Consider the following 12,585-nt stretch of genomic DNA (forward strand, 5'->3'; position numbering starts at 1 on the left):
TTGGTCTAGTTTGGAACCAGACAGACACTCTGTTAGATTTCAGCTGGCACCTTAATAGCTGGCCACCCCATGTTCTGTCAGCAGCTACTGAGCCAACGCCATGGCTCCAATCTGGCTGTCCTGAAATCAGAGCTATGCTTCAGGAAAGGTGCAGTATCACCTCTTAGCAACCCTCAAAGTCACTATTCCTTCCATCTTTGCTTCATTAGTGTGTGTGTATGAGCGTGAAATGTTTGCATATGTGTTCATTCTTTCACTAAGAAAATTAAAAACCATATTTGGAACTGCCGCTGGACATCTGTGTGGCATGGAACAGTTATACAAAGGGAAGATCCCAGGCTGAATGCTACCACAGCCAAGGTACTGTATAATTTTAATTGCGCTATATTAACTGCCCTATTAAATCTTATTTGTAGGTACTCTTCCAGGACCCCAGTTTTTTGGGTAACACAGAAAAGTTGTCTTTTTTCCACTCAACCAAAATTATGGGTCACCAGTGTATCACATGTGCTAAGTCCTCGACAAATTTGCAGTCCCAAAGACAAATCATTTCATTATAAGGAGTTCATTTGGCAACTTCACAGTAATAGCGTAAAATGACCATTTTAAAAGATGTGTTCCTTTTAACCAATGTGCTGTATTTAGAGACAGGAAGGAGCTTATTGCTCAGCATTTTAAACTGGCTCTGGGAGGCAAGATGGGGGGCAGGGACTATTGCACACTAAATTGCTGCTGAACTGCCGGTTGCCATCAGCCCGGGTCCTAGCCTGGTCCCAGCCACACTCTGCCAGCACTTTTTAGAAGTCGGAAAGTTTTCTGAATTCTAAAAAGTCCCGGCAGAAGCGCGTATGGGACCCAGGTTGATGGCAGCCAGCAATTCAGTGGTGATTTAGTGTGCAATAATCCCCGCCTCCATCCCACGTCCTGTCTGAGCAATAAGGTCTGAAAATAAAGCTTCTGTAAAGAGTAGCAATCATTATAAGTGCTTGATTGGCCTATGTATTATATAAAGAACATAGGATATTTTGTCATACGCCATATTATATTATTTCTCCATCTAGCAGGTGCCTGTTCTAACTACCAACTGTTCTGAAGAGCCTCAGTCAGTGATCTACCCAGCCACCAGATCCTTTTTCAGCTGGGAATACAAGGGGTTCTGTCTGGAACCTGCTTTCTCACAGAAATGCATGCTAAAAGTAGAAATCCTTTTTTAAAAGCTGTGAGAGACAACTGTCCTATATTGAACATGTTACTTTAATTATAATTAACTTTGTTTGAAGGAAATAAGCACACAAGTTGTTATAACAAGCTGATATTTTATCTTACCTTCAACCTGATATTTTATCTGTATCTTAGACCTTGCTACTTCTTGCCTCCTGCCTATTGAGGCTTCATTTGCACTGCAGAATTAACGCTAAATGCTATGGAATTCTGGGAGTCAGAGTTTTGTGAGATATTGGCCTGGAAAGACTAAGAGCCCTCCTCCCGACCACCATCTTGAGGGGGAGAGAGGCCTTGCAATTTTTTGTATTGTTATTGCAGATGTTTACTGTACACCGCTATGATCATTGCGGAATAGCGGTCTATAAATAAAACTTATTATTATTATTATATTTGTCCTTCTCTGTCAGAGTGCTCTGGTACCCCAACAAATTACAAATCCCGGGATTCCATAGCATTTAGCCATGGCAGTTAAAGCACTGTCATGCTGCATTATTTAGACAGTGCAGATGAAGCCTAGATATCATTGCTTCTACCAAAGCACTACTACAATCTGAAACTGAATCTCAGTTGACCTGTTTTCAAATACTAGCCATCCTAAACTACCTAAACAAGTCAGGATAGAAATGTCAATACTTATCTATGTATTAATAATGAAATTTAATTTCTCTGCAGCTGCAATCCTGAATACACCAGCTAAATACATACAGATTTGTACTTTGGTATCTTTACAAAACAGGACATAACTGGAACCTGAATGTTTCCAGCTGTGAAGACCGCTAGAGTGAATTGCTGATTAAATACTGTAAGTCTAGACTAGGATTCTTTGCACTTTATTTCACATTCTAACCTTCTCAAGCATGTTCTGGCTTACTTGCTATCTACATAATGAGGCGGTCTGTTTGGTACATATTGTCTTTGACAGGCTCACTTCCTCCATTTTAAATCCCCAGCTGCCAAGATAACCACACAGAGGTGTAACAGGTACTGCTGGTATCACAGCAGAAAACCAAACGGACAACTATTCTTGTAATTGCTATTGGCACTGTGTGAACTGAAGATATACTACAGTGAGTACAGTAGATGTGTTCCTAGACATTAGTTCTTTAACAGAAAATTTGCGTATCAGAGTATAATACAATAAATATGCTGGTTATGTGCCATAATTAATCAAATGAATCAATCAAAATACAACAAAATACAAAATCCAGAAACAGCTATACTTTTTCTGGGCCAACTACAAAAGCATAAAATACATTATACAAGTTTTTTGTGGGTTTTTCGTTTGTCACCCACAAATGAGTGAGGGATAGGGACTTCAAGTCCGCAAAAATGGAGGGGCGACAGTAGTTTTAATTGTGCACATTTTTAAAGCTTGTTCACCGAAGGGCTCACAAGTCTCATAAATGTACAGACTTCAAAGGAAAGAGGTGCTTGGTTCCACTCCCACTCTTGGGAGACTCAAAATGGCCTGTTCTCACAGGGAAATGAGAATTTAATGAATTTCTTTCCCATCCCTAGCTTTAGTGCTGTTGAATGGATTTTGGCAGGTGAAATATGAATGCTGGTTGATTTAAATGGCAAGGTTTTTTAGCCAAAGAAACAAGTGTATAATTCTGTATATTTTAACACAAGCTACTTCAGGGTCTCTTTTTAAGGCCAAAATGCAAGATAGACATATCTTTATAAGTAAAGCACTGGACTTTATACTACCCCAACTACTTCCCCCACCCCCCCACCCCAGAACACTACAATAACATTGGAGAGGGGAATATCATTTGTCCAGACCCTTAATAGCTGCTGAATTGATTGTTAGGCTCTCCAGACATTTCAATTTTGTGCCAATGACTTTTGAAAGATTTCTGCATATATGTAATGCACTGTACCCTACCCATTCAAAAAGGACTGTTTCAACTGCTTACCATGTACATTTAGTTTCACAGACTGGGTTGCATTCCCAGCTATGTTTGTGGCCACACAGATATACATGCCGCTGTCTGAAACTCGTGTCTCAGTGATCTTCAATGAACCTGAGGGGAGGAAGGTGTGCCTGGAAAAGCAGGACAGAGATATGACCATATAAATATTTACCACAAGGAGGATAAGCATTACTTAGACATTAGTCATGAATACAACTCATTAAAAAGCATCTGTTCAGTATTACTTTTGCTCAGACAGGGCAGGGTTTGACTCAACTGTGCTTGCAGTCTGTCTGACTGCTCCATCCCACCTACTTCAAGAATGAAGTCAGATTCAAACTGAACAAGTAATCTGTTTTAATATGTCATCATGTGGATCAAGTTTATAAAGTTGGAGGAGTGTCCTGTGATGCCCTGATGTTTGTGGAAATGCCCTGTAGCAAAATATACATATCCATACAGATCAGGATGTGAGGAACTCCTTTTGGTGATGAAAAATCACAGATGCCAAGAAGAAAATGAATTATGTGAACCAATAGTAAATTAAATAGAAGTTCAAGATTCAAGTCAGAAGTGGTAGAAAACACTCTGGTTACTAGTCAATGGTTGATATGTATTCAATATGATGCTTGAAAAGGGGGTTATTTTTTTTAACCATTTCAGAATTAGTCTCCCCATTGTAAACAAGCCAAAACAAAGGCAGAGAACTTGGCCAGAAGCACAACTGGCTTAGGTCCTGAAAAGACAAGAGTAGAAAGCCTGGCTTAAAAAAAGTTAGATCTCTCTGCATGACAGACTCAGTTCCCAATGGCATATTCTGACATTGTGTCTGAGCTGTATAATCTGAGTCAGGTGAAGAGCAACTTGGTCAAAGGAGCAGAAGAGGGAAGCCAAGCTAAACAGCAGACAGATGCAGCTGAGACAGGAATGAAAGCTGGAAATGGGGGAAAGCAGGGAGACATTAGTGGGGCATGAAGCAAGACCAAGAGCCAAGCTACATAATGAAACAGTCTCACATGATTTTGTGTCATGCAACATAAGGCTGCATGCGCAGACTGAAAATTCTTCCTGTCTATTGGAAATCCCAGTACTATAATACTCTGGTTTCTCTTCAGATAGTATAAATCTTCTGCCTTTTATAATGCCAAAGAAAAGGTTCCAGTCTAGCTGGTCTCTTGAAGTACAGGTTTGCTTGGTTTTGAATAGGGGGGACCAGTAGTGTAAATAGCCATTTCTAAGCTTGAAGGAGGGATCTGCCCTAATGTGCAATGACTGGAAAAATTTGGGAGAAATTATTTCTCAGGTTTTTTACCTCCTGAATTAATAGTTCCCATGAGCCAAGTATGTTTTACAGTATTAGGCTACAGGCCCAGAAACACTGAGATGTTGCAACAGTGACACTTGCTCTGGCCTGGTACCCTTGCTAAGCCTCTGAGCAAGCAGATATCGAGTGTTCTATCTACCCTTTAAAAAAAACAGCAATTATTTCAAATGGGAAATAAAACATTACATAATTTAATATTATTTATTAACTGTCAATATAATACTTGGCCTTGGATACCCATTTTCTGCTTCTGCTGCAAGGAAAACCTATAACCTTACCTTAGTTATACTACTAGGAAGATGATTCCAAGGAACAGAACGATAGTCTGAAATGGTACATCTGTCCCCTTCTGTGCCTGCTCTGAATATATGTTTTGGCCTTGGTTTGGAAGCAACCCCAAAAAACAAAGGCTTGAGTCTTTAAAATGGGGAAAACAGAACTTGAAAATGATATATCACATGTAACAGCACTGCCCATAACTCATTACTTTTGGCAGTAACACTATGATGTTCCTTTCCCAAAATATTATGATGACTTGAAAGTTCCTTTTCCAATTAAATGTTTGATTAAAAAATAAATTCTTGTTTCTTGGAAGGACCCTTGAAGAGATTACTTTTGGCAGCTTCATAGTGAGTTACATAAAACAATACTTTTTAAATGTGAGTTTGGGTCTTCATAGCATGTTACACAAAACAATTGTTTTTAAAAACAACTTTCCAGGTTCTATGGGAAACCATAATGTTTCAACTAAGAATGCATCTGCACATCAGAAATAATCCACTTTGACACCAATTTAACTGTCATGGCTCAATGATATGGAATTTTGGTGATATAGTATGTTTTGGCACCAGAGAACATTTATCCTTCTTCGATAGAGATGGATAAATGTCTCAGAAAACTACAATTCCTAGAACTCGATAGCATAGTTCAAATTTTTGGGGGGAAGCATGATAGTAGTATTAGTAGTAGTAATGACATGGCAGTGAAAATGGTGTCATACTGTATTTTCCATGCTGAATACAATACAACAATTGTTGCAAAACACACACAGCATTGGCCCCATACAGACAGGCCAAAATAAAGCTGCTTCGGGTCACTTTGGAGGTATGCTGTTTAAATTATGCATGTGTCCTAAGAGTCCGGAAGATGCACCAAAGCCATGATCCAGTCCTAAGGACCAGAGTGTGGCTTTGATACAGCTTCTGGGCTCTTAGGATGCATACATCATTTAAACAGCATACCTCCAAAGTGACCCGAAGCAGCTTTATTTTGGCCTGTCTGTATGGGCCCATAGACTAGTCCACCGAATAATGTTGTTTCCATCCTCCTTGGTTACATATATTAGTAATGTGTACATGTTAGACTACCTCTTCTATTCTAATATGTGGTTACAAAAAAGAACAAATTTCACACTTCCAAAAGTGTTTTATTCTTCAAGCCAGGATTAATTGCCCATAATATTTTTAAATATAAAAATAGCCACAACGCAGTTAAGTCTGAGTTAAATGATTTTCTCAATTATTATTTTTGTAACTGAGCAATATGTTAAGAAATTTGTTGAGTCTCAAAGTCATGAATAGCCACACTAAGACCAAATGTTCTTGAAATGTCTTAATTTGGCCTTAACCTTTGGCTGTCATGTGCACCTCCAGCTGCATATACTGTATACCCAATTCATAAACTGTTTATGATTAGCATGGTCCTGCTACTGTACAACAAACTGACACCACTCTTTACAGACAGTTATGTATATGCCAAGATCCTTGCAACTGACTTGTAAATCAAGGCAACCTCCACACTGCAGAAATAATCACAAATAGCATACTGGGATTTTAAGGGGGATGGGGTTGTTAATTCTGGTATAAATTCTCTAATAGAAATTTAAGACTACAGAAACTGAATCAGAAATATGGTCCAAAGAGAGCTAGGGGTACATCTAAAGTTAAAGACTTCATACACACAAAAAGGTAAATATCAGCCAATTATCATTTGTATTTAGCCCGAGGAAACATTTTAAACTACCACTCATTAAATAAGATCTTTTGCATAATTTTACATATTTATGAGTTTAACTGGGATGTAAAAGGAAGTAAGCAAGTGTGCAAATAAACAACCAAGCAGACTCATAAAAGCAGATCTCAAAAAGAGGAGGAGGAGGGTGAGAAACAGAGCACCGGTGCACTCCCTGAGCAAGTCACACTCTCTCAGCCAGAAGGAGGAGGCAGAGGAGGGAGCTATTAGGAGGAGGAGGAAGAGGAGGAGGAGAGGGAAATGGAGATGCTCCATTTCAAGGCACACTCTCTGGCCAAGTCACACTCTCTCAGCCACAGGGAGGAGGAAGAGGCAGAGGCAGAGGAGGGTCCAGGACCACTCTGCCCAGACTCCCCACCAGTGAGGCTGCCAAGGGCAGGTAGAAGTTGGGAGCCTACAGAGGGAGCTGAGGAGATTCCCTCCCTGGAGCATATAGCATCCACATAACCTGTCAAAACAATTTTTAAAAAGTATTAGAGGGAAGGCATGTTCTGCCCACTGCCCACCCTCTGACCTTTAGCCCTCCCCCTAAATGACCTGATCATGACCAGGGCCAAGTTCACATTGGCCTGGCCCTGGGTTTCCCAAAAAGAAACGGGGAAACCCCTGGTTTGAGAAAACCTGCGCTGGGGGGGATTTGCCCCAGATCGGGTGTGCAAAACCCCAATCTGGGTGTGTAAAACCCAGCACCAGTGGGAAGAACCCACTTTTAAACCAGGTTCAAAATCGGGGCATATGGTAATATAAATGGCCCCCAGGGTGCTATTTAAAGCCTGGGAGAATTTTGCAGTGAAAGGATCTCTGGATTGCAGCCCTGGGCAGTTTTGCATGGAACAAGAGTTTTCATTTTCAAGTTGGCAATGATTTACATGGAATAAATGCTCTCATTTGCAGATTTGCAAGGTTCTCCATGACACATGCAGATTTCATTTGCAGATCAGCAAGGTGTTGTTGTTTTTTAAAAGAGATAGAAACTCTGGCAGGATTTTATGTAAACAGTATGTCACTTTTGCTTTTTAGCAATATTTTTTCCATACCAGAAAGCTATTGGGTGGGGATAACTGGTACGATTTACATTAGGCATAGTCAACTTTGCTTTCACCTGATCCATATTTTTAGCCCCACTCACTGCTGGAATGCAGTGTCTAAGACTCCACCCCCTTCCAAATTGGAATATGGTTCCTGGGCTGGAAAGGGTTGTTCATCTCTGGAATATATTAGTCACTTAAAAGAGGCATTTGTACAACTTTACAGATACAAGAGAGGTTTCTGATTAACTGATTTTATGGGAACAAACAAAATATTAAAAACTAATTAAAAATATACAAATAGAAGGGCTGTTACCGTGGAGAGAAGGGAGAGATAAGCTGTATTTCTTTAGCCCAGGTTATTATAGGGGGTGGCAAACTTTTCACCTCGCAGGGCAGCGTGACATCTTCTCCAGCTATCACAGACATTTCTAAAGGGTTTTCCAGTGAACCTCCTTGTTGATTCCCCAGTCTGGACACTCTTGGTTTCACTAAAACAAGACATACTTAACATCATCAAAACATATCAATTTATTAATGTGTAAGCATATACCAAAATATTTCATTCCAGCTTTTCAGGTTCTAGCCTATGTTTCTTCCACAAAGTGTGTAGGTAACTTGAAAACTTCATGGCTGTCAGAAGAGCATAGGCTATGGCAGGTCCTACCAGAATTGTAAGGCTCCAAGTACAGCCTCAGTGGTAGACTGTAAGCCACCCACCCCAGAGTCAGCACAGCTAAGTACAGAGAAGCTCATCACCAGAAAGCTGTTCACCAGCTGATGAATTAACCAAAGCAACAATAACAATGGTGTGAAATAGTTGCAATTTGCTTCAGTGGAGGGACAATCCACAATGATGAAAACACAGATATTAATGGAACTTGAAGTATCCAGTGATGATTTCAATAAGGTAGCTGACATAACCAATCTTTCTCTTTCCTCCATCACCCTGCAACACACATATCCTTTTAAACAAGTAAAACCTCCCCCCAAAAAACTGTCAGATCATCAGGAAGGGTGCTTAAATAGAAGGAGCTATGTCATGTTAGATTGTAGTACAGGGAAGGAATAGACTAAATCTCATAGAAGCCTTACTAGTGTAGCATCTCAGACCTACTGAATTCTACAGTCAAAATTGCTAAAAAAAATTCTTGTGGACAAATACATAAAGTGAGAGTACAGAAGCCAAGACTTAGTGACTATTCCATGCCCACCCACACTCCAGAGAAAGCAGTTCCAAAGCTGAATTTCAGCCCAGAAGGAAATTTAATGCACATCCCTTTCAAATATAAACTACCAAGAGCCTTGATACTATAGCTTTAATTATTTAAAAAGTAACTTTTCAACTCTGAACAGTCTACTCCCTTTCAGTTCATACCAGAAAAAGAGATTCCAGTGACTGGTAATGAATAAATTGATAGATTTAAGTGGAATCATACAGTCATCTCACATTATGGTCTTCTAGAGGATCCTATTTTACAAGAAGAGGATTAATATGTAAAAGTGTTTCTGTGTGGCAAACTCTGTGGAGAAGATTATCAGTTACTGCAGTTTAGGTGAAAAGAGGTGCAATTCCCATTAGAATCTGAAACCCATTAGACCTGGAAGAATCAACATTCTCTTTAGATGCCCACATTGCAACATTGTCTCTAAACCCAAGAAAAGATACTAACTCTTATCATAAGGCAACTCCAGGATCACATCCACCCCCCACCCCCCCACCCCCCGTATAACTGTTTGTTACAGTAAAGTGTAGAAGCATTTAAAGGACTTTATGACATGGAGAAAATCAGAGGTTTAAACAGTATGCAATCGCAATTGGTATTTTCAAACACATCGTGATTAAAGAGCCATTATCCCAGGAATGAACAGGCAATAAACAGCAACAAATCATTCATGGGATTTCCCTGTGAATGGTTTGTTGCTGCTTATTGCCTGTTTATTCCTGGGATATTGGCACTTTAATCATGACGTCATGTGAAAATGTTAATTGGGACTGCGTGATTTTTCCCTTGTGACAAAGTCCCTAAAGATATTCACAATCCAGAATTTCACTTTCTCTTACCATAGACAGTCAGTTGCACTCTCCGTGTTGCATAGCCGGCTGGATTTGTTGCAGTGCAGATGTATTCCCCAGACTCTTCACCTCCTGGAGAAACTATATGCAAACTCCCATCAGACCCTGAAGAAAACTTCAGATTGCTGGGAGGAATCACCTCTCCTTTCTGCGAAGGACAGGAAAATAATAATAGGACAAGGTTTTCCAGATAAAACAAGAACTGCATCGGAAAAATAGTCTGTGTAACTCTTGTTTGATTTAATTTTATTTATTTTTTAAAAAAGTAAGTTTGCTATCATTCTCCAATTGCTTTCTATATTTTAGTATTTATTACTATTGTTAATCACATTAGGCACACTTCATGTAAAGCCAGGATTTTAATTATTTATAAGTACTATATTTATGTTCCAAGATATACTCACAGAGAACATAACCAAGATCAATTCCTTGTTAGTCCCCACAATCTTGAGTTAATACTGAGATTGCATCACACAGCTGTGTCTAACAGTCATGGAGAGATGTAAAATAAATTAGGTTTTGTGAGTTTTTCGGGCTACGTGGACATGTTCTAGAAGAGTTTATTCCTCATCATCCCACATAATAAACTCTTCTACAATGTGACCACATAGTCTGAAAAACTCACCAAAAAAACTATGGATTTCGGCCATGAAAGCCTTCAGTTTCACATAAAATAAATTGCTAGTGCTCTAGATGCCTAAAGAACTATCACATCTGAAATGAACTTGCCCAGCCATGAAGATCTCAGTTAGAGACCAAGTTCAGCATTCCCCAATCTTCAGAAGTGGGGTGGCTGACAACAACAAAGAATAGGGTTTTCTTGGGTGTACTGCTTTGGATGTGAAACACTCTAAACCCTATTGAGGCATGACTTTTTTTCTAGATGTATAAATGGAGTTGGGCATGCGTAATCCTGTCTCACCCCTACTACTCCCAAACAGCTTGTGTAGAAAGGAGAATCAATTGCTTTCACATCAATACAGTCACAACATTCAAAACAACAGGGAATCCAAGCTCAACTAGGCTATTTGTCTCATAGCTCCTACCCACAATTCAATCTAGCAGAATGATATCAGGAATGGAATCGGAGGGGCTCCATCCCAGCTCCTTCCATGCAGCTAGGGGGAAAATCCTAGATAGAGCTTCTTTTCCTCTCCATTTACTCAGCAACTTTGCTGATCATCTTTAAACATTTTTAGATACTCTAAAATTCATTAGGTTTTAATAGAATGTATGACCTATTAGATATTTTCCTACTGATATATTAAGGCTTTGATATTATACTGCTAACTATGCTTATACTGTTGCTTTTCCTGCTTTTATTGGTCTTATTCTTGTTTTAGTTACATCAGTTAGAATTTACAGCCATCTTGAAAATGAAGACTATGGGGCAGGATAAAAATATTTTAAATAAATAGCTCTGTGTAACCTATTCAACGCCTTTCAAAAAGCATTAGGACGGCAAGGGGTACCAGGTAATTGGTGGGTGTGTTGTCAGGAGCCAATTTGAACTAGCAAGGCTGAGAGGAAAGGTAAACTGTGTCCATTTTTTATCCTGCTTTGATTTTGGCTTATTCCCATGCTAGGGAATTTAAAAGAAATTATTAAAAGATACCCTCTCACTCCCTCAGTAGTAGTTTTGAGATTTTGGTAATGTGGGTATTTATTTACATTTAAGGGCAGCATTAACTCCTGTTGTTGCTCAGCTACATATATCAGTTGATATTTCATTACAAGCAAGGAAAGTCACCTTGGACCAGACTATGGATGGCTTGGGAACGCCACTGGCTTTACAGGGTAGTGTAACCGGGATTCCTTCTATAGTATTGAATATCTGCTGTCCATGCTGAATTATAGGTAGAACTGAAAACACAAACACAGAGACACTTTGCAGATTATTTCACATTGCTTTATACTACATAGACAACATTGTTTACAAATGCTTTCAACTTATTAACAAGAGACCTTTCTTTGTCTCATGAACAAGTAAATACAAAACTTTCTGCTGTATTACAGTTTCAGTCCCAGACCAAAATTTCTGAATACTTTTGAGTATCATTTATAGCAGCATAGAATCATAGAGTTGGAAGAGACCCCAAGGGCCATCCAGTCCAACCCCCTGCAATGCACGAACACAGAATCAAAGCATCCCCAACAGATGGCATCCAACCTCTGTTTAAAATCCTCCAAAGAAGGAGACTCCATCACTCTCCGAAGGAGTGTGCTCCACTGTCAAACAGCTCTTACTGTCAGGAAGTCCCTCCTAATGTTGAAGTGGAATCTCTTTTCCTCTAAGGTGCACCTCTGCATCTCTTCATTTCTCTTCATAATGTGATAAGACATTGTCTTTTTGTGGGTTTCCTGGTTCCCCTAAGTAACCATGCATGAAGAGGAGAAGAGGATTGGGAAACTCATAATAGTGATGATGGTGACATTATATCACACATCTTGGATTCCTAAACATTTCCAGTCAGAGCAGGGGAGGAGAGACAAAGTCGGAAAGGAGAGGTAGGGTAGGGTCACCTCTTTTTAAGGCAGCTCCAGCCATAACCTGTAGCTCCAATCTCAGAAACACACTCATGAGAAAATCTTACACAAACACACACCCCTAAGACATCTTCCAAAGCATAGACTATGTTTTTAAAAATAAATTAAAAGTTTCAGTGTGAACAAAACCTTTACACACAATTAACCTCAGACTTTATGTACAGCATTTAAAATATATGGCTTATAAACCTCACAAGCAAACATAAAGTATGAAGTTAATGTGCATATTCAATTTCCTCTAAGTCATACGCACACCATAATATGGCATTATTATCCCTGTGAGCTAGCTTTGCTGAATAGATAGGTTTAATGCAAAAACAAATTTTTATTTCCATATCCACGTAAGCGTTCTTTGGCTAATCTTCTTTTTATCACATGCCGCATGTAATGTCACATCACTGTAAAGAGGATTTTTTTTTTCAAGGGAGAAAGTGGCAA

General features: G+C 39.3%; 1 protein-coding gene across 1 annotated transcript in view; it reads right to left on the reverse strand.

Annotated features, from left to right (window-relative positions):
- Positions 1 to 12,585, reverse strand: part of HMCN1 (hemicentin 1) — a 275,643-nt gene that overhangs the window by 140,363 nt on the left and 122,695 nt on the right. The window contains 4 exon segments of the mRNA XM_042463441.1: positions 3,144 to 3,271; positions 7,840 to 8,014; positions 9,589 to 9,748; positions 11,351 to 11,463. Coding sequence (XP_042319375.1) covers positions 3,144 to 3,271; positions 7,840 to 8,014; positions 9,589 to 9,748; positions 11,351 to 11,463 — 576 coding nt within the window.

This window comes from Sceloporus undulatus, chromosome 4, assembly GCF_019175285.1.
Source record: "Sceloporus undulatus isolate JIND9_A2432 ecotype Alabama chromosome 4, SceUnd_v1.1, whole genome shotgun sequence".
NCBI classification, from domain to species: domain Eukaryota; kingdom Metazoa; phylum Chordata; class Lepidosauria; order Squamata; family Phrynosomatidae; genus Sceloporus; species Sceloporus undulatus.